This window comes from Eretmochelys imbricata, chromosome 1, assembly GCF_965152235.1.
Source record: "Eretmochelys imbricata isolate rEreImb1 chromosome 1, rEreImb1.hap1, whole genome shotgun sequence".
Taxonomy (NCBI): Eukaryota; Metazoa; Chordata; order Testudines; family Cheloniidae; genus Eretmochelys; species Eretmochelys imbricata.
In genome coordinates this window covers 112,655,963-112,678,855 of record NC_135572.1, presented here as the reverse complement: position 1 = coordinate 112,678,855, position 22,893 = coordinate 112,655,963, and the positions used below count along the sequence as shown (strand labels likewise).

Genomic DNA, 22,893 nt, shown 5'->3' with positions numbered 1-22,893 from the left:
TGGAGAGGTTTAGGTTGGATATTAGGTAAACCTTTTTCACTAGGAGGGTGGTGAAACACTGGAATGCGTTACCTCGGGAGGTGGTGGAATCTCCTTCCTTTGAGGTTTTTAAGGTCAGGCTTGACAAAGCCCTGGCTGGGATGATTTAGTTGGTGTTGGTCCTGCTTTGAGCAGGGGGTTGGACTAGATGACTTCCTGAGGTCCCTTCCAACCCTGATATTCTATGATTCTATGGGTGCAGGCAGCTAAGTGGGGGGTCTAGATGTGGGGGATCTGGATGCAGAGGCTTGTTGGGGGGGGTTCCAGGTGCAGGGGCACTGGAACTCTTCAGGGGCTTCCAGGTGAAGGTGGTTGGGGTTCAGTGGAAGGATCTGGGTCTCAGCAGGGGAGCCTGGGTGCTGGGGGAGTGGGGCTTGGTGGGGGGGGGGGGGTGTCTGTTGGCTTTGCTTTCCATTTTTATTTTTTTCTCCCCACTCTCTCTCATTAATTCTCCCTTCTGTCTCACTGTGAAGTCCCCAGCTTTCAGGTATCTTTTTCCTCTTCTAGTTCTCTACCTCCCCACTTCTACACTGCCAGTTCCTTTCCTCTTCTTCTCTTCCCCAAACCCATTCTCTTCCATGTTTTTGCTCTCGCTTTTTCTTTCCTTCCCCCATATACCAAAGGGATCCATTCTGAGCAGGTGATTACTTGAAGAGCACATTAAGTGAAGTTTGACAAGTAATTTAAAAGAAGCCAATGGATATTCTTGACTTCCGGGTTTCTGCCTTTGCTAGGAAGGATTTCTGAAGTGGGGGCAGCGTAAATAGATTAGTTTCCTTATCCCCAGCTCCAATCCTGCTTCTATTTCAGACCCTCTCCCCCTTCAGTTTTGTGGAAGTAATCAGAGACAGGAAATGAGGAAAAGGGGGTAGCTTTTGAGACTCAGGTGCTTCATTTATTTTTTTTCCACTACCACAGCCTCAGCTAAATGCAGTTGGAGAAAACGGTTGGGAATTGCTTTATACCCCTTCTTTTTTTATCTTTTTTGTCCCAAACTTTCAGCCTTCCTTAACATGTTTTCTTCTTGTCCAATCCTAACTGATGAGTTTTAGAACTCAGGAGACACACCAGTCTTTGTGCTGCCACTCAAATATTGTGATAGGCTTTTCAGATACAGATGTGACTTCTACTCTTCCCAAAAAAAGTGGATGGGGTTGCCTCAGCTGCTAAGGAAGGACTATTGCTCACATCAGTAGTGCAAAGGAACACATGCATCCTGGGGTATGATGAAGCACGACATCTGTTTGGTTACCCATTTAAAAACAATGGGTTCTTCTAGACTCTTGCACCTCCACATGACCATGGGGACATCTGCTAAGCCCCTGAATAAGATTAAAAGTTCTAGGTAGAATAATCCTAAATTAGAAAAACACAGAGTTTGTTAAAAATGCCCATGCGCGTTTTATTAATAAAAACTAACAGTGCCAAGGTTAAACAAGTCAAACAATTAAACTCTCTTTATATTCCATAAAATATTACAGAAAAGTTTATTTGTGTTTCAATAAAAAGACTATTGTCTTAGATAGGCAGCTGACAGTATTTGTGCAGTTAAATGTTTTGTGAATAAATTTTAAAAGACTACCACCTGCCCTGAAATTCCTTTTATAAAAAATGAACTATTAAAAATGATTGACAATTTTGAGTTAAAAAACTTAAAACATTCTCTATATTTAATTTCAACTTTATAATAGATTACAGGAAGATGCTTATGAAACAAATACAAACATTTGTTTCAATACATGTCTTTATACGATAGACTTATAAGTATGTAAACAACTATATAATAAAAAGTTTCCAAAGTCTGCCTGTAAGAAATCAGGCAATTTTTACCATAAGCAATAACTCATTCCAAACCTTCAAGACATTTTATATAGCTGCATCAGCTGGCAGTAAACATTTGCCAAAAACTTTGTAATTCATATGTCCCAACATACAGTGAAAACAGCATATAACTTTGATGGAATCATGTTAGATATTATTTAAGGGAAAATAAATTCACAACATTTATGGAATTTAACATGTAAAAAAGTAAGATGGATCTCGTTTGGTTCTTTGGACACTGCATGATTAACAAAAAAACCCCACAACTACTACATGAGCTTGCCATCCCTCAACAAAGGCTGTCATCAAAATACACTCCAAACTTATGGCCATTCAGTGTATCCATTTCCCACCGAACGTTAGCATTTTATTTCTTCATTGATGTGGCTACATTTTCTTTAGCAAACTTAGCAATAACATTTGGGGCAAAATGCATTTTCCTTCAAGTAAAAAAAAGGAGCAAATAATAAAGGCTCTGCATTAACACACTGGTATCAAAACACACATCCACACCACATTTAAAAATATCCTACATAAAACAATCCTTATTTGCTTATCTGAGGTGCAATTTCTAAACTCAGAACTGCTTACCAATATTTTCCTTGTGGGACGGGGCAAAATATATATATATTTTGCGAAAGAGAGAGAGAGAGAGAGCGCAAGAGAGAGCGCACGCGCATGAGTGCGTTTTCTCCCTAGAACAATTTTATTCCTGAAAAGTCTACAATCAAAAAGGATCAGTCATCATCGTCATTTTCATTAAAGTCATCATCCTCGTCATCATCATCTCCAACATAAGAGACTGGTGTTTCAACTCTGGAGCCACTGTACTGCGATCCATTGGAACTTGTCGCTAACATCCCATCTCCACCATTGGTGAAGTCACTGAAGTAAGAAAATTAAGTTTTAAAAGAAGTGAGAAATGTTAATTAAACTGTTACTTGTAACTGAAGTGTAACTGAGGTGTAACACTTAATGAAACTTTGAACATTTCCAAGAAAAAAAGTCATCAAGGTTTCATCTACTCCTCTCCACCACCCCAATGCCCTACTGTTGTAACTGGTGCGATACTTCATTATTAATCACATTTTTTAAATTGCATCCTTCTCCAGATGGCAAATCCATATACAAAGGCAAATTGCAACCGTTAAAAAGAGCTAAACAAATCAGAGAGGGTAGACAATTGCACCTTTTCCTGTAGTTTAATGTAACATACTGAAAAATAGTTCAAAGAACATTTTAGTCATTCAAAAGTCTGCTTACCAGATTTCACTCCAAATAAGTTTAGTGTTTTAAGGCCAGAAGGGGCCATCAAATCATCTAATCTCATACCCTGTATAATTAAGGCCATAGAATTTCATCAAAACTAAGGCATATTTTCCAGAAGGCATCCAGTCTTGATTCAAAGACTTCAAGATGTGGAGAATTCATCATTTCCCTTGATAGTGTGTTACAATGGTTAATCATTTTGTTACAAATCTGTGCCTTATTTCTCACTTGAATTTGTCTGGCTTTAACTTTCAGCCATTGGTTCTTATTATGCCTTTCTTTCCTAGATTAAAGAGCTTTTTAGTACCTAGTATTTTCTCCCTGTGAAGGTACTTATCCACAATCAAATCACCTCTTGATCTTCTTTTTGAAGAATTTAACAGAGCTCCAAGTCTCTCCCTGTAAGGCATTTTCTCCCATGTGTAGGTACAGCCTGCATTATTTACTTCTAGATATATAACCCTTTATTCAGCTACATTAAAAAAAACCCCACTGTTTGAACGAGCGCAGTTTACCAAACAATCGAACTAGCGCAAACAACAGTATGAACTGTGGAGTGCACTAATATGTTGAACTCTCACTGCCCTGCAGAGATCCTGATGGCACAAACAAAAAAGGTACTCAGTGCACATTAACATTACTTTTTCGTTTGTGCCAGCAAGGCCTACACAGGGCAGTTAGGGCACTCTACAATTCACACCCCTCTGGTTTGCACGGTGGCACAGTGTAGAATATACCCCGACTGCTTTGTATGACGTCCCTTGTCCTCATTACTTACCACTCCGTCTAGTGTCAGGCTCCCATTTGACGATTTCCCATTGACAGCCACCCTCAGACTTATTAATTTACCAGCTAATTCATTTAAGATGTGCCTGATACTGTACAGTGCTACTTTTAAAAAAAAAAAATCAATGTTCTGCAGCACTACCTTACAAAAACCTAAGAATATTAAATCTACAGTTACCTTTATCAACTAAACTTTTTATAGCTCATCAACAAATGAAATCAAGTTTACTAGACAAGACCTATTTTCACTAAAACCATGTTGACTAGCATTAATTATACTCTTATCCTTTAATTCTCTATTTATTGAGTACCATATCAGCTTTTCCTTTATTTTGTCTGGGAATTATGTCAGACTAACTGGCTTGTAATTACCTAGGGTCATGATGCTGGCCCTTCATGAATATTGATACATTTGCACATTTCCAGCCTTCTGTGATTCCAGCCTTTCTGCATTCCAACACATATTAAAATCTAACATCAACAAGACAAATCTCAGTCAATTCTTCTAGGACTCTTGGGTGAAAATTATCAAGACCTGCTAATTTAAAAGTATTTAACCCTCACTAATATTGTTTAACATCCTCCTTGATTAGTACTGATGAACGACTTACCAATTATCCCTCATGAAATATGAATAAAATATATATTATCCTTACAAGTGTGTATTAATATTTCATTGTTAAGAGAGAATAAGTATTTCAATGTTTAAGAATATAAAAGGGTGAAATATAAGAGTGATGCAAATCTAAATGGTATAAGAAAGACTGGAAATGTGGAACGCTGCGCGGTTCAGCTTTATTACAATATCTAAGACAAATATTAATGGTACAGAACCATTTCACAGAAGAAATGTGGCCTTCCTATACTTTAAGTAGCAGTTAAATTTTAAATATATAAATTGTGAAATACTAAAGTTATATCACTCACTAATATTGTATTAGTAACACAAAAACATATGAGAATTAAAATACCAGTGGCTTTAGAGTTCAATGAACATGGGACTAGCAGCCATTCTAATCCCAGCTCTGCCACTAACTCAATGAATAGTTGAGGGCAATTAACTTTCAGTTTTTCAATAATATAGGCAATACTTATCTGATGCAGTGGCATTTTAAGAGGACTCATTGTAAAACAAAGAAATAATTTAGTAGTATAATTTCCAAACTTGATGGAAACAAAATATCAACTGAGAAATTACAAATTGACATATGAAGCAACATTTTCTAACAACGTTTGAAGGAAAACATGTTTGTAAGTGAACTGGGTCATTTTCAATTAGCCAAATCATAAGTAGGGATGAGAAAAGCCATAAAGAAAGAACTGACTGCAACTCTAGATCATCCTTTGAACATAATCTCAGGTTGAATTGTTTGATATAATACTGTGTACTTTAATTTTCAGGCCATTCACATGCATTTTTACATGTCAGGAATATGTCTGAAATATCTTATTTGTAGTATTTTTTGACTTGGTCAAAATAGGAGGCTCTGGAATCTCACAAGAAAAGTGATTTTGATTTAAAAAAAATCTAAAGTTTTTTGTTGCATGCTCTGCAGTCTTTTTCAGAAAAGGCCTGGAAAAGGGAGGAAGCCAAAATGGTATGTGTTTGCAGTTGGAACACAGGTACCCCCAAAAGAAGGAACCCAACTGTAGAAGTTAAAAACAAGCAAACAACCAACAAAAAAGAACCAAAGCAGTTGCTTCAGGATCCATAGGATAAAAAACAGAACTATAATTAAAAAACATACAACCTGTTCACCCTCCTGCAACAAAGGGATTTGGGCCAGGAGTTTAAAAAAAACAAAACAAAACAGATGTGTCAGCATTAGTGTAGAAAGGGCAGTCTGTGCCAGAAACAGCTTCACTGCAATACACCAAGACAGAACATGTGATTGCTGTTTTGTGTGTGTGTGTGTGTGAGGTTTTTTTTTAAATGTAGTAGTACTAAAAGTTCAATTTTCTTGTGAAAGAAATGAACTTAGAAACTGGTAAGTACACAATAATGATAAAGCAATTTCCCATGTGGGAATTAAATACATCTCCCCAGTGCTGAGAGAATGGACTACATTTGACAGTGAGTCAGATATTTTGTTGAAGGACTTGAAAGAGTGGGTAGCTTCTTTTGTAGCTAATTGGCAGGGCATCCACTGACTGCTGTCCTCTGTGGTACATTCCAGTGTGGTTGGTGAGTTAGAAAGTGCTCAGCTGAACCCTAAAATCCAGTTGGTTGTTTGGGGTTGGTTCTGGGCAACCATATGGCATAGTGAAAGGTTATGCCTCTGTGTAGCACAGCTTGTCCCTCATCTCATCTTTCCTACCTTTGGTGCAGAGGAGGAAAGAGAGTCAGGACTCTAGCACTCCAGCAGGGACCTCTGGCAGACCTGAGGGTGCAGATGTGGCATGATCTTCACACACCCTCAGGTTTTTGGTACATCAGGGGCCATAGTCAGTGGTGAGCTAGAGCCGGTTTGCTGGAACCGGTTGTTAAATTTAGAAGCCCTTTTAGAACCGGTTGTTCCACGAGGGACCACCCAAGGGGAAAATTTGGTGGGTGCAGAGCACCCACCGGCAGCTCCCCCTTCCCCAGCTCACCTCCACTCTGCCTCCTTCCTTGAACGCACCGCCCCCCCAGCTTTTCCACGCCTCCCCCGCTCCAGCTCACCTCCGCTCTGCCTCCTGCCCTGAACGCGCCATCCCGCTCTGCTTCTCTGCTCCCTCTCAGCTGTTCACACGGGAAGCTGGGGCGGGCTGAGAAGCAGGTGGCGGCTTCCCGCTCAGGCCCAAGGAGGCAGAGCGGAGGTGAGCTGGGGGGGTGGGGGGCGTGAGGAGGGCCACCCGCCCCCGGCAAAGTCTGTGCCTGTGCTTGTAAGAACAGCAAGAGGAGCAGCCGGACAATCCACCCTCTTCCACTCGGACTCCTCCACCTCAACCAAGCTTCATACTCAGCAATGATAACTGTAGTATTAAATTGTTTCTTTAAAATTGTTTAAAACTTGTACCTGTATTAAACTGCTTGTTTAAAATGGTTTAAAATGTATAGAATGCCTTTTATCTGCTCATCTTAAGTGATCACTCTCCTTACACCCATTTTTTCATGTTCTGTGTGTATATAAATCTCCTCACTGTATTTTCCACTGAATGCATCTGATGAAGTGAGCTGTAGCTCACGAAAGCTTATGCTCAAATAAATTGGTTAGTCTCTAAGGTACCACTAGTACTCCTTTTCTTTTGGTCTTAAATATAGCATGTTTACTGCAAGAGGCAGCAAAAACTAAGCTAATACCTATAAAATGAGCAAGAGAGAGAGGGAAATGGGCAAGCTCAGAACGGGAATATGGCTACAGTGGTGCACAAAGAAAGTAACTGCCCACTACTGTTGCTGTCAACGAGCAAAGAAACTAAGTTGTTCCTACCTTGCGTTAGGGAGCCATGACCAAACGAGAACCCTACCCAGGTGGTATCTTTGTGATACGAAAAAAGTCCTTCTCTAAATTTAAAACCTAAACTATTCTATACTAATCCTAGTCTAGCTAATTTATTTCCCCATGTTTTGTGACAAGTTACTGGTTAGCTCATCATACATTAACCACAATTCACTCATATGAAGATGTCAAAAGGAGGTAGCTGCCATACTACTTCGAGTGATGGTCAGTCCATTTGCTCCCCCAAGAGGTAGATGGGCACTGGTAAGAAATACGAATAATTATAGCAAAAATAATACCTGTCTCAGAATTACCCCCAAAAAATCATCTGATACACCAGGTAGCTGAGGCAGAACTAGAGACAGCACAGCGTATGGAATACAGGCTAACGCTAATTTATGCATTAACTTACCTGGCAGAAAATCTAGTGACATCTGAAGTGGAACCTGATGAAGATGTTACATATACACTGCTGATTGATCCCTGAGCCATTTCTGTAAAATAAAGAAGTGTATACTTCTAAAATACACTCAACAATACCACATACAAACAACCTGACTCAAACTCAATGGATGCTGACTACAAGTGTCGGATTCGGGTTGAACTGAAGACAGCCTGACACTTTTGGGCTCAGATCTGGTAGTCTCTGATCACCTCCTCCTGCTTGTGGCTTTGGTGCAGTGATAGTTGTGTGTCCCACTCCTGCCCGACACTGGCACCTTGCTGCGTTTGCACACTCGCAGAATGAGAAATGCTGAGACTTGTCAGCACACGCACTCCGCAGCAGAGACCTAGCAGCGAGGTGATGGTGGCTGGCTGGAACGGGGCATTCAGCCATCACCACACCAGCACCACGGGCAGGAGGCGGCTGGAGACAGACACGGGGTATGGGGAGTAGCCAGGCCAAGCCTAAGGATGAGGCAGTGGCACTGGCACAGTTTCCATGGGAGTGACCCAGAGGAGAGGGGAACTGACTCCCTGGCTGGAGCAGGGTGGGTAATTTGTCCCCCTAGTTCCACTGAAGGAAACAAGGTAAAGAAAATGGAGTCTGGGTTGGTGAACAGACCTTTGCAATCTAACACAAACCCAACAGACCCGACTATTAGTATTTGGATCAGGTATGAAAACAACTCAACACGCTTGGGCTAGGGTTCGGCTTGGCTGTGGTCTAGTCAAATTCAGACAGGCTTTAAAATTATGCCCGAGCAGATGTCTAAAATTAATATAATTGCATAAGCAATCAAAATATTCCCTCTGATTGCAGCTGGGGGGGGGTGGGTGGGGGGGAGAAGAGAGAAGAGGTCTTTCAACTCTGAAAAATACATTCACTCTCAGACATTTCCCCCAGGCACCACACCCAAAGTGGCACCATTAGTGGGGATAAGCAGGAAGGAAATCAGAGAGCTGCAGAGAACCATCAGACTCCAAAATGCAATAACATACTTCCTATTTGAATGCTACACGTTGAGACTTTTTTCCTTCTCAGATGGTGGAAGTAACAATCACGGCAACAAAAAATAACCAACCAGTAATGACATTTGCAGTTACCGGATGTTTCACATTTGTAACTGAATCAACTGAATATTGCCTTAAGTTTTCCTCTACAACAAAAGTTATCGTTAATAAAACTAAAAGGATGTGTTACTCACATTGTGGTAACTTTAATTCCTCGAGATATGTTGTCCCTATTTGTAGTGCACTTCAGGCTGCGCGTGCGCTCCATGAGTCCAGGACTGGAGATTTTGCCCAAGCAGTGTCCATCTGGTGTGTGCGTGCACCCTCGCTCTCCACACTGAGGGGATAAAGGGGGTTGCTGGACCACTACCCTCTTAGTTCCTTCTCTACTGCTATTCACACTGGGGGAAACCAGGCAGTGAAGGAGGAGGTTCGGTAGCACACTACACATAGGGACTACACATCTTGAAGAACTCAAGTTACTACAAGATGGGAAACCCATATTCTTTGAGTGATTGTCCCTATGCATAGGATACTCCACATGATTCGCAAGCAGTCTCTTTTCAAGGAGGAGAGTGCATGGAGCCGTATGACACAACAGATTGCAGAACTGGCTGCCCAAAGAAGCACCACAGGCAGCTACATGCACCAGTGCACAGCGTCTAGCAAAAGTGCGTATGGAATTCCAAATTGCTGTTCTGCAGACATCAGTAATAGGATGTCTCTAAAGGAAGCTACCAATGCTTTCTGAGCACCAGTCAAATATGCTCGTACACTTCCTTCAAGGGTTCATCAGGTAGCAGAGTAGGATGCATCCCAAAATCCATTTTGACAGCCTCTGGGAGGAAATGGCCTCTCCTTTCATTCATTCTGTAAATGATATAAAGAGCCTAAGAGACTTTCAGAATGATTTGGTCCTTTACAGACAAAAGGCAAGAGTCCTATGCTCGTCCAGTGAGTGACACACCAGTTCCCTGCTAGACTGATGTTTAGGGTAGTACACCAGTAAGTCAATACTTTGGTCAATGTCTATTAATTTCCACAGAATACACCTTCGGGACAACCTTCTGATGAAGTTTCATGGTTACCTTATCTTTGTGGGAAATTGTATAAGGGAGGTCTGCCATGAGCACCCTTAACGCCCAAATTTTTCTGGCTGACATGATAGCGACCAAAAATGCTACCTTCACAGAGAGATTACTCCTGAGGGCATTCCACGCCAAAAAAATGAAAAATTCTGTGCACAATATTTTACAATTCTGCAAGCTTTATTTGTCAATAAATAAATGCAGAGGCTCCAGCATGGCAGTGGGGAACACAGGCCACTGGCTGCATGAAGGTGAGAGATCACCCTACAGTCTCCCCACCCCTCGGACAAGGACTCAGTGGTGAGGCTGCACCCTACCCTGATCCACCATAAGGCCTGGGCCTGCCTCAGAAAAACCTTAGGGCCCTGCTCCTCTGCACCAGGCGTACCAGGTGTGGGGCAGGCAGGCTCAACCAAGCAGGATCCAAGTGTGGTGGGGCTTATTGTGGGGGGATCCAGGTGTGAGGTAAGAGGATTCTGTAGGCAGCTCAGTGGGGGCGGGGGTCTAGGTGTGGGGGGATCTGGATGCAGAGGCTCGTGTGTGTGTGTGGGGGGGGGGGGGGGAGTTTCAGGTACAGGAGCAATGGGACTCTGCAGGGGCTTCCAGGTGAAAGTGCTTGGGACTCAGCAGAGGGGTCTGAGTGTGGGGGTCTCAACAAAAGGGTCTGGGTGCTGGGGGAGTGGGGCTTGATGGGGTGGGGGTCAGGGTGCAGCGAACTGGGGGTCAGTGGCGTGGGGGTCTGGAAGTTGGGGCTCAGGGTTGTGCAGTGGGTGGGGGTTTAAGTGCAGAGAGCTCAATGGGGGTCATCTGGGTACAGGGGTCGGAGTCTGGAGGCATGTGGTCTGGGTGCAGGGGGCTCCAGTTGCAGGGATTGAGGTTCAATGGGGTGGGGTTCGGGTATGGAGGGCTAGGGAGTTCTGGGTGAGGCTTGGCAGGGGTGTCTGGTATAGGAGGTCCAGATCCACAGGGGTTGGGCAGATGGGGGAGCAGCTCCCCATACAGTGACCCCTCCCCTGCAGCTGCAGAGCAATGGGGGCAGGAAGCAGGGGAGGATGCTGAGGTCCTGCAGCTGGGGGAGGTTTCTGAGGGTGCGTCTCACATCCCCAGCCACCCCTTGCAGGGGAAGAGGAAGTCCCATCCTCTCCTGCCTCCAGCCCAGCCAGGACTAGCAACTGATCCCGGCTCAGGGTAGGAGCCACTGGCTGGTGTGTCCCCAGCCCTGTGGCGATTTACCTCTCCGCTGGCTGCTCTGGGTACCTGAAATGATGTACCTGTACAGCTAGGGAGTGGCGCATGACTGCTCTTGCAGCTTCCCTTTGCTTCCCTGTCAGAAAGTCATTTTTCTGCAGGGAAGCAAAGAAACCTGCGGAGAACATGAATTCCGCGCACGTGCAGAATTCCCCCAGGAGTCAGATGTAACTGCTCAAAAAGTGATTTAGTCACGGTTGATAAAAAAAGGTTCAAACCACAGCTGGTATAGGTTTAGCCACCAGAAGGAAGGCTCTAATCATATATTTTAAAAGGAAGATATAACTGGCTGAGATAGAACAGATGTCCACCAGATGAAAATTGCTGATGGCTGCCAGATGTATTCTGTGGGAATTAACAGACAGCCCCATGGATTTTAGGGATAGGAGACAGTCCAATATGTCCAGAAATCTGTGCTCATAAAGAAGAGATGCCTTGCTTGGTCACACCAAAACGTCAAACTTTTTCACACTGCTTCGTAACATTTCCTGGTAGTGTCCTTTCTATTACTGCTCAGGAGGTCTTGAACTCCTCCAACAACATCTACCCAAATACCACGCCCTCATGGCTGGGTTGGAGTGGTAAATTCTTCCCTTGTCTTGAGTTAAGAGGGATCGTATCAGGACATGATGGAGATGGGATCAGATTGACAGTTGAAAAAGTACAGGGTACCAGAACTTATGGGCCCAACCCAGTGCTGTGAAAGTCACTTGTGCTTTATCCTGTCTAATTTTCCTCAATGCCCATGGTAACAAGAGAACTGGGGGTAAGTGTACCTCACGGCTCACACCCATTGTATGTGGAAAGCTTCATATGGAAAGCCTTGACTGCAACCCCTTCTGGAACAAAACTCATTGCACTTGTTCACATGTGGCACGAAGATCTGTGGAAGACTCCATGGCTGAAATATCTCCTGGAGGGACAGGTCATGCAGCTCCCAATCTCATTTGCTTTAAGAGTAGTCCAGTGTGTTCTGGATGCCAGGCAAGTGAACGGCAGTCAGGGTAATTTGCATGAGACTGCAAAAGTTCCAAAGGGCAACAGTCTCTGCACAAAGCTGTGAGGAGCATGCTCCTCTCTGCTTGTTGACATAATTAACTGCCATTATGTTGTCCAACACCACCTGGACTGACTTGCCACGGATGTGAGGGATTGTAGGCCAGTCTGACTCTTCTCAGTTTCAACATGATGTGAAACATAGAATCCTGAGCAGATACTTCCCTTAAGCAACATGCTCTTACAGAAGTGCTCCCCAAACTAAGTGGGATGCACCCATGATCAAAATCTTCGTTGGAAGTGGGGGACTGAATGGCAGTGGGTGAACCCTCAGTGCTGAAGGAGATGGTGATAATCTGCCTCCACTCCATGGTACCGGCAACAATCTGGTCCCTACTCGAGGACAGGGACACAGAGATACCGCAGGGAGTTCAGTACTGGCTAAAGTCTCAATACTGGGCACTGTGGTTGGAAAGTAATGATGAATCCAGTTCTTGGAGCACAAAGATGTCATTTGGAGTCAAGAAACAAGCTGGAGTAAATCGGAGTTGTTTCTGTAACCCGAGTCACCAAAAGGGGCGCCAGATCTGGCAGTGTTGACATGACAGATTTTGGTGTCGAGTACCAATTCCAGCACTGGAAATACAGCTCTCTTGCCCTTCAAAGACATCATGGTCCAGTTCTTCCAAGTATTGGACAGTTCCACTCCAGAGTATGAAGCTCCCAATGATTCAGTACAGTATGGAGATTTCTGCCTCTTCTTAGAGGGCTTGAAGCTAGAACCTTCGCTCTTGTCCTTGTGGAAACACTTGTGTCTCCCTTCCTCCATCTGTCCTGGCTTTACTCTCCCAAGTCTCTCGGATCTGAAGATAACAGAACCACCTGGAACCAAAAAGAGGTGCCACTTTATCTTCTTCAGGATGATGTACAGGTGTTGTTCCTGCTTTTGTGGACTCCTCCATGAGGAACGTCTGAGTTGAAACTCCCTTTGACTGTTTGGCCCTACTCAGGAACGTCCTGCACACTGCACCTGGAAGGGATGTGGGTTTCCTCCAGGCAGAATACAAGTGTGGTAATCTGAGCAGGGAGGATTTGTGGCACTTGATGTAGCTTTTAAAGCTGGGGATCCTTGGCTATTCTCCCACACCTGTAGCAAGAACAAAGGGTTTTTTCTTTTTTGGGGGGGGAGGGGCAGTTTCTACAGAGATCATTTCTTGCCTGTGAGGAAAGGCGCAAGTTCCAATTGGAATTGTACCCCTAAAACTATCTCCTAACTAAATAAATGGCAAAAGGCATTTAGCTGGCAATAGTCACTCGGAATCATCTGTACATGCACTCCAGCAGCATTCACTGTGTTATAGCTGCATCAAACGGCAAAGGAGTACGTTGGAGCAGCTTGGAAGAGCTGTGATTGAGATATAAGGAGATCTGGGTCGGTCTCCCATGTATGTTATCAAACAGAAGAGTTGCAAGTGTACCTTGAGCTTCCAATCTACATCATTTCAACAGAGAATTGTGTAGATTGTGTCAGTAGCAGGGCAGCAGGGTCTTCTTGCCATGGATGCCAGCATTGAGGTGGGATGAGACAGCAATCTGTGGATTTAATAGTGGCTAGCGGAAATTATAGGTTTAGGTAATATTCTATGTGCAAGCGTGAAGGGCTTGTAAGTGGTTATTAAACGTTACAAGTATGGTATTTTGTTGTGGTAGTGAGCTCCGTGTTTGAGCAAAGAACAGGGCAAGAAACAACTGTCCATTACAGTGAAAAGGCAGAATGGGAGTTGTTGTTAGTTGGCTTGGGTATGTGTGTTCTTTTAGTGCACTGTCCAGCTCTTCACAGATAACTGGTTCAGCAGCTTCAATAGTGTCACCTAGTGTTGTTAAACGCTGAAGGCCAGAACATCATTGCCTTAGTAACACTGTTCAGTCTGTCCAAATCGTATGTCCTTGATTATTATTAGCAGCAGATAACGTAGCCTGCTTGTTCTGCAAACTTCCATGTTACTTATAAAGAAAGAACATAGGCACGATTTAGTGGCAAAGGCCAGGTTTACTGTCGACACGGAGCAGTCCTAGCCCCCTTAGCATACCTGTAATCACAGATCCAACACATGAGTGCCCTGTTGCAAGAAACAGCTCAGTCAGCAGCGAGAATCTTTGGTATTCTCTAAGCCACACAAAGAATTAAGGTGAAGTAGTCCTACGTTTATAGATTAAGACATACATACATACATACATAAACAACACACCACCTTATGTATTTCATGACATCTGTTTGTTACTGCCCTTTATTCCTGATATCTTGGACAAAACATTCCTATTCATTGTTTTGTCAGGCCATCTGATCTTGTACTAGATTGGGATGTATCTGTATTAGCTAAAATATATTTAAGTAAATATCTAGTACCTAGTACATTAACAAATCCGCCAAGTCCTCATACTAAACAGTGAACTTCATCTACTTTAATACATGGCCTAATTTTGGTTCAGAGTCTTTGATTCAGGTTTCAATATCTTGCACCAGGCCCAGTGCTCCAGGCTCTTCTCTCGTTCTACTACATTAGTATGTGTGTTACGGGTGTCTTGGGGAATCGCCCAAGGAGGGCCGAGCTAAGGTTGCATAGGCATTTACCTTAAGTATTTATTTGCTGCTTTTAAAAAGTTTGAATTTTGCTGAATTTGATGTTCTGGAAGAGATCAAGCTAATCACTGGGCAACCTGAACTCTGCATTAACAAAGTAATTTCCTAGTTTTTTTGAATGAAGAGAAATGTTTGTTGGTAGAGTTAGTGGTCACTTAGACAGTTGTAGTTCTCATCTAGGTTTGTAGTTGATATGCTACTGGGGATAGGTAATAAGAGATCTAGCTTTTATATAGTGCTTTTAATCAACAGATAAAGAACTTTACATCACTATTCCCATGTTATAGATGGGAAACTGAGGCATAGAGAGGTGAAGTGACTTACCTAAAGTCACTCAGCAAGCCAGTGGCAGAGCTGGGAACAGTTTCAGTTCACTGGTCTTTCTACTAGTCCACTCAGCTCCTGTGTGATTCTTCAGTGCTTCTCTACCCCTCCAGTAGAGTAGGGATAATGGTCATACTCTGAAGTGTTTGTATATGTGTAGCTGCTAACAGGGCTGGTGAGAGAAATCTTATCCATGGTCTACATCCCCCACCGATCATTGTAGTATATGGCTGCTACAGTAACCTTAAGTGTGTGAGAGAAAAGTGGTCTCTCTCTCTCTCCCCCCTTCTCCATTCCTTACCCCACTGTTCCCCACAACATGTATCCCCAACATGTATCCACAAGCGGAGTAGCTCCCAGCACTGGTGCACTGTTTACACTGCCACTTTAGAGCACTGAAACTTGCAGCACTCAGGGGTGTGTTTTTTCATACCTGAGTGAGAAAGTTGCAGCGCTGTAAAGTGGCAGTGTAGACAAGGCCTTAGGTAGAGCAGAGCTGCCCTCCATTATAAAATTAGAGGGAGAATGGAAGGGAGGAGCTCTACACATTCATCATCAGCATAAAGGGTTCAGAGAGGTGTTAAGCTGCCTATTCAGCTTAATGAGTTATTCTCAGATGAAAGAGAACACAGCCTGATACAACTCTGACACCTGTGAACTGGCACATTCATGTGGCATGGGAGTTGTGTTTCCCTGCTCCCCAGAGCTGGAGAGTTTCTGATATATGTCAAGCATACCGGTTCTCAGCACTTCATCCCAATCTCAGCAGTGTGTTTTTGGTGCCTGCTCCAAACATGCCTATTGTAAGCTCACCTCCCAGAGGGGAAGGGCGTCCCCAGATTCTGGCTCATATGTGGGGAATGGGCTTGGAAGCTACTAGAAAGGCATACCCCCTTGGAACCTGGCTCACATGGGGGGGGGGGGGGGAGGCAGGGCCCACCCAGAACCTGGCACACACAGTGGGGCAGGGAACAGGGCTGAGACATTCCCAGGGACCATGAACCTCAGATCTCAGCTCAGATAGGGGGAGGAAGAGGGGCTCAGACCCCCGGCCCGATAGGTGAGCCCCTTCTAGAACCTGGCTCACATAAATGGGCAGGAAAGGGGGAGGGGGAGTCACACTACACCTGTAGAGGGCCTGGGGGCTCCCAGATTGTGGTACACACCTGAAACGGGACTGAAGGGTTAACAGGCACCTCACTCACCCCCCATCTCAATGTTCTACCACTCCCCTCCCTCTCCTCATCACCTGATCCCCCAATCCCTCTTCTCGTCCTATTCCCACATACTCTTCCATTGTTAGTCACCCTCCCCTCCCTCAGCAAGCATTTGCTCGTTGTAGTTGATTTTCCTTTAAAAAAATAGCTTCAGTGTTTTTTAATATTTTGCTGTACTCAGATTACATTTCCCCAAAACAAAATCCATCCTTTGACAAAGAAAGATTGGAGCAATATGTCTGGGGCTTTTTCAATTTCAAATTTCTGCCCTGAGTTAGATTTGAACTCTCTCTTTGACACGATGCTCAGATTCAGTGACATCATCATACCCTTGGAGCCACCTAAATCCTATGATGTGAGGGGAAATAAACAGGAAGAACTAGAAATATTAAGTGAATAATCAGTTACAACATAATTGGCATCAGATATTTGGTGGGATAATTCACATAACTGGAACACTGGTATAGAAGGGTACAGCTTCTTCAGTAAAGAGAAGCAGAAGAAAAAAAAAGGAGGTGATGTTGCTTTGTATATCAAAAATGTATACACTTGCACTGAGGTCAAGACAGAAGCGCGAGGCAAACCTGTTGAAAGTCTCTGGGTAAGGCTAAAAGGGGTAAAAAACAAGGGTGATGTCCTGGTAGGAGTCCACTGTAGACCACCTAACCAGGAAGAAGAGGTGGAAAAGGCCTTTTTTAAACAACTAACAAAATCATCCAAAGCAGAGGACTTGATGATGATGAGCGACTTCAACTACTCAGACACCTACTCAGAAAATTACACAGCAGGGCACAGATTATCCAACATGTTTTTGGAATGCATTGGAGATAACTTTTTATTACAGTAGGTGGAGAAAGTGTCCGAGGGAGAGGCTATCATAGATCTGATCCTGACAAACAGGGAGTAACTGATTTGAGGATGGAAGGCAGCTTTGGTGAAAGTGATCAAGAAATGATGAGTTCATAATTCTAAGAAATGGTACGAGGGAAAACAGCAGACTAAAGACAACAGACTTCAAGAAAGCAGACTTTAGCAAGTCTAATGGGAAAAAACACAGTTCAGAAGAATGAGCAGGGTTTTTTTTTCTAAAATAGAGACATTATTAAGGGCACAAAAGCAAACTATTTCAGCATGTAGGAAAGATAAAGTATAGTAAGAGACAACCTTGGCTTAAACCAGGAGATCTTCAATGACCTGAAACTCAAAAGAGTCACACAAAAACTGGAAATTAGGTCGAATTATTAAGGATGAATATAAAAAAACAACTAAGCATGTAGGCACAAAATTAGAAAGGCCAGAATGAGATTAAGTTAGCTAGGGAAAAAGGATAACAAGAAAATATTTTACAAATACATTAGAAGCAAGAGGAAGGCCAAGGACACAGTAGGCCCATTACTCTATGAGGAGGGAAAGGCAGTAACAGAAAACACAGCAATGGCCAAAAAAAAAAAAAAAAAAAAAAAAAGCCTTTTTTGTTTCAGTTTTCAACAAAAAAGTTGGCAGCGATTGGACAACTACAATAATGAACATCAATGAAAACTGGGTAGGATCTGAGCTTAAAATAGAGAAAGAACAAGTAAAGAATTACTTCAACAAGTTAGAGGTCTTCAAGTTGGCAGGGCCTGACGAAATACATCCTAGAATACTTAAGGAACTGGCTGGAGAGAGAGCTCTCTAAGCTCCTAGTGATTATCTTTGAGAACTAGTGGAGGACAAGAGAAATTCCAGACTACTGAAAAAGGGCAAATATAGTACCTAACTATAAAAGGGAAATAAGGACAACCCATGTAACTACAGACCAATCAGTTTAACTTCGGTACCCAGAAAGATAATGAAGAAAACAATCAAGCAATCAATTTGTAAGCACCTACAAGATAATAAGATGAGAAGAAATAGTAAACATGGATTTGTCAAGAACAAATCATGTCAAACCAACCTAATATCCTTCTTTGACAGGGTAACAAGCCTTGTGGATGTGGGGGGGAAGCAGTATATGGGATATATCTCTTCTTTAGTAAGGCTTCTGATTCAGTCTCACATGATCTTCTCATAAGCAAACTAGGGAAATACAGCCTAAACAAAACTACCATAAGGTGGGTGCACAGCTGGATGGAAAAGTGTACTCAGAGTAGTTATCAGTAGTTCTCAATCAATCTGGAAGGCATATTGAATGTTATCCCACAGGGATTATAATAAATTATTTGAATACCACCATAAAGAGTACACTTATAAGTCTGCCAATGATACCAACTTGGGAGGGGTTGGACGACAGGATTAGAATTCAAAATGATCTCAACAAACTGGAGAAATGGTCTGAAATAAATAGGATCAAATTCAGTAAGGACAAATGCCAGGTACTACACTTAGGAAGGAATAATTAACTGCACGAATACAAAATGGGAAATGACTACCTGTGAAGGAGTGCTGCAGAAAAGGACCTGGGGTTTATTGTGGATCACGAACTAAATGAGTCAGCAATGGAATACTGTTCCTACAAAAGTAAACATTCTGGGTTGTATTAGGAGGAATCTTGGAAGCAAGATACAAGAAGCAATTATTTTACTCTATTCAGCACTGTTAAGGCCTCAGCTGAAGTATTGCATCCAGTTCTGGGCACCACACTTCGGGAAAGATGTGGACAAACTGGAGAAAGCCGAGAGCAACAAAAATTATTAAAGGTTTAGAAAATGAGACCTATGAGGAAAAATTGAGGGGGAAAAAAAGGTTTGTTTAGTCTGGAGAAGAGAAGACTGAGTAGCAACATAACAGTCTTCAAGTAGGTCATAGGTTGCTATAAAGATGACAGTAATAAATAGTTCTCCTTATACGCTGAGCACAGGAGGAGAGGTATTGGGCTCAAATTGCAGCAAGAGAGATTTAGGTTAGACATTACAAAAAACTTCTTAACAGTAAGGGTAGTTAAACACTGGAACAAAATTCCTTATGGAGGTTCCACAATCTTCCTAATTGGAAGTTTTTAAGAACAGGTTAGACAAACATTGGCAGGGATGGTTAGATCAGGGCAACTTACGACCCACGCCGCTTCCTGCAGCTCTCATTGGTCAGGAACGGTGACCCATGGCCACTGGGAGCTGCAAGCGGCCATGCAAATGTAAACAAATGGTCTGGCAGCCCACCAGCGGATTACCCTGATAGGCCACAGGTTGCCCATCACTGGTCTAGATCAGTGGTCCCCAACCTTTCTGTGGGAATAGCATATTCCTATTCCCAGATGACTGTGGCATGCAGCAGCAGCGAGAAGCGTCACCACCGAAATGACTCCGAGAAATGGCAACGCTTCTCGGCGGCATTTCGGTGGGCGGTTCTTCAGCAGCCACATTTCGGCCGTGGGGTGCTGCATTGGGGACCTCTGGTCTAGATAATTCTTAGTCCTGCCTCAGTGCAAGGGACTGGACTAGATGACCTATTGAAATTCCTTCCAGTCATACATTTCTGTGATTCTATCTAGAGGTAGTTTTCCAGATATCCTCTCTCTCTGTACATGTTCAGCATAAACCATTAGGCATGTGAGCCTTGGCAAGCCTAACTGGAGAAGCAAACTTTTTCAAGTAACATTTTAATTTGATTTCCCCCATAAGGGTGGTAGGTGCCATGCATTCAGTTTGGGTAACCTTTGAGCATTTGAGTACCTGGTGCAATGATCTGAGCCCTGGTTCAATCCTTATTTGTGAGTAAAAAACATTTTCAATTTTTAGAATGTGCCAATTTTTAAAACAAGCTGTTTTTCCCCGTGGTACTATCTCTCTGGAACCCATTGGTCAGGTGACCCCAAATTTCAGTCACTGACTGTACCCCGCACCTCTACGAAGCACAACAAATTTCAAGGCAATCTCATTAACTATGGCTTTTAGAACCCCTAGAATAAACAGACTTTAAACAGAAAGCTGATCTTAACATTAACTATATAGCAGAACTGTCACTCTGCTATAACACTATTGAATTTTATTTTTTTTAAACTATTTACGAGGAGAAGCTGAAAAAGTTGGCACAAACCGTGAAGCTCCATCCACAATCACCAATGGAAGAAAGAAATAAGACAGTGGCAGTCCGGCAGCTCCTTGATCTTCTTGAGTGAGGAGCAGGAGAGTGAGGGCACACATGATGACCAGACACTGCTAGAGAAAAATCTTCAGACCTGGGTGCATGTGCATCCTGAAGTGCAGTACACATAGGGACAATCACTTGAAAAAGGGAAAAAATTCAGTCTTGTTCTTACCACTTACATCCTACAACAACATACAAATTTAAGAGTAAGTTAAATATCTACACTGTTGGCTAATCAGAAGTTAGCAAACTAAACATTTTATAGATGGGTCAAGTCAGAGTTGTAGTTCAACCAGTTTTTCCTCAAGTCCTATTTCAAAGAGAAAAACAGCAGAAAGATCTTACTTTGAGTAACTAACCTGTCACATATGGTTCCAGAGCTTTAGGAACCAAACTCCTTGCAATTTTTAGGTCCTCTGCTGAACAGCTTCCAGATTCAAGCCCACAAGCCATTCCCATTCGCTTTAGTACTTCTATATCATCATGAATTTCAAAAGTATTGTCAAAATTAAACAGATATTCAAACCTGGAGGCGAGAAATTCAATCAGCTTGAATTACTTGCACTAATTTTTCCAAAACATTTCCAACAGATTTCAGAGTAGCAGCCGTGTTAGTCTGTATTCGCAAAAAGAAAAGGAGTACTAGCGGCACCTTAGAGACTAACCAATTTATCTGAGCATAAGCTTTCGTGAGCTACAGCTCACTTCATCGGATGCATTCTGATGAAGTGAGCTGTAGCTCATGAAAGCTTATGCTCAAATAAATTGGTTAGTCTCTAAGGTGCCGCTAGTACTCCTTTTCTTATTTCCAACAGAGTGGCACTTCAAGAAAATGAAAGCATGGCATTACAACATATGTAGCCTTAATATTTTGTTCTAGTGAGCAATTCCAATGTCTCAAAATTCATACCTTAACTATATAAGACAAATCATGAAAACGTTGCATGTCACCCAAACCATTAACAGGAGATTTAGCTGCAGACCCATAAGAACACAAGAATGACCATACTGGGTCAGACCAATGGTCCATTTAGCTCAGGAACCCATCTTCCAACAGTGGCCAATGCAAGGTGCGTCAAAGGTAATAAACAGAAGAGGGCAATCATCGAGTGATCCATCCCCTCTCATCCACTCCCAGCATCTGAAAATGAGAGGTTTATGGACACCCAGAGCATGGGGTTGCACCCCTGATCATCTTGGCTAATATCCATTGAGGGACCTATGATTAAGGCTGTGAGTTTGTTATGGACATAACTTTCTGGGACCTCCGGAACTTTTGCACTGGCCATTGCTGGGCAGTCTCAGGCTACCGCATCATAGAATCACGGAATATCAGGGTTGGAAGGGACCTCAGGAGGTCATCAAGTCCAACCCCCTGCTCAAAGCAGGACCGATCCCCAATTAAATCCCCTGCCCACAGCAGCAGGAGTTTGGGTGGGAGAGGGTAAGGGCTCTGGGTGGCGCTTACCTTGGGGTGCTCCCCAGAATTGGCGACATCCCAGCTCCTAGGTGGAGGAGCGGTCAGGGGGCTCAGAGTGCTGCCCCTACCTGCAAGCACTGCCCCCGCAGCTCCCACTGGCCGTGGTTCCCGACCAACAGAAGCTGCGAAGGCGGTGCTTGGGGTGGAGGCTGTGCACAGAGCTGCATGGTCACGCCTCCGCCTAGGAGCTGAGGGATGTCGCCAATTCTGGAGAGGTGTGGAGCCAAGTAGGGAGCCTGGCATTCCTGGGCTTGTCTCTCCCCCCTTCACCCCCAGCACCTGCAGTGCCCCCCCAGAGCACCTGCACTACTCTCCCAGACCATGAACTTTTGTTTATTGCCCACAACCTGCCCATGACTTTTATTAAAAATACCCATGCCGAAAACGTAGCCTTACCTATCTTCCATGAACTTATCAATTCTTTTTTGAATCCAGTTATAGTTTTGGCTTTCAGAACATCTCCTGGCAACAAGTTCCACAGGTTGACTGTGTTATTTGAAGAAGTACTTCCATTTGTTTGTTTTACACCTCCTGCCTATTTATCGGGGACTCTGGTGTTTGCGTTATGTGAAGAGGCAAATAAGAGTTCCCTATTCACTTTCTCCATACCATTCATGATTTTATGGACCTCTATCATCTCCCTTCATTAGTCTCTTTTCCAAGCCAAGTAGTCCCAGTCTTTTTAATCTCTCTTCATATGGAAGCTGTTCCATAACCCTAATAATTTTTGTTGCCCTTCTCTGTACATTTTCAGTTTCTAGTATATCTTATTTGAGATGAGGGGAACCAGATCTGAACACAGTATTCTAGATGTGGGCATAGCACAGATTTTAAGAGGGGAGTTATGATATTTACTGTCTCTTATTTTCTCTCTTTCCTAATGGTTCCTAAAATTGTTCGCTTTTTTGACTGCCACTGCAGACTGAGCTGATGTTTTCAGAGAACCACCCATAATGACTCCAAGATCTCTTTCTTGTTTGGTAACAAGAAATTTAGACCCCATCATTTTGTAGGTACAGTTGGGATTGTGCTTTCCACTATG

At 43.2% G+C, this 22,893-nt stretch overlaps 1 protein-coding gene across 6 annotated transcripts in view; it reads right to left on the bottom strand.

Annotated features, from left to right (window-relative positions):
* Positions 1 to 1,416: 1,416 nt before the first annotated feature.
* Positions 1,417 to 22,893, bottom strand: part of TFDP1 (transcription factor Dp-1) — a 98,987-nt gene continuing 77,510 nt past the window's right edge. For all 6 annotated transcript variants that reach the window (XM_077813887.1, XM_077813917.1, XM_077813895.1 and 3 more), the window contains 3 exons: positions 20,731 to 20,897; positions 7,750 to 7,831; positions 1,417 to 2,745 (listed from right to left, as the gene is read on the bottom strand). In XM_077813887.1, coding sequence (XP_077670013.1) covers positions 2,598 to 2,745; positions 7,750 to 7,831; positions 20,731 to 20,897 — 397 coding nt within the window. In that variant the 3' untranslated portion in view covers positions 1,417 to 2,597. The remainder of the gene's footprint in view (positions 2,746 to 7,749; positions 7,832 to 20,730; positions 20,898 to 22,893) is intronic.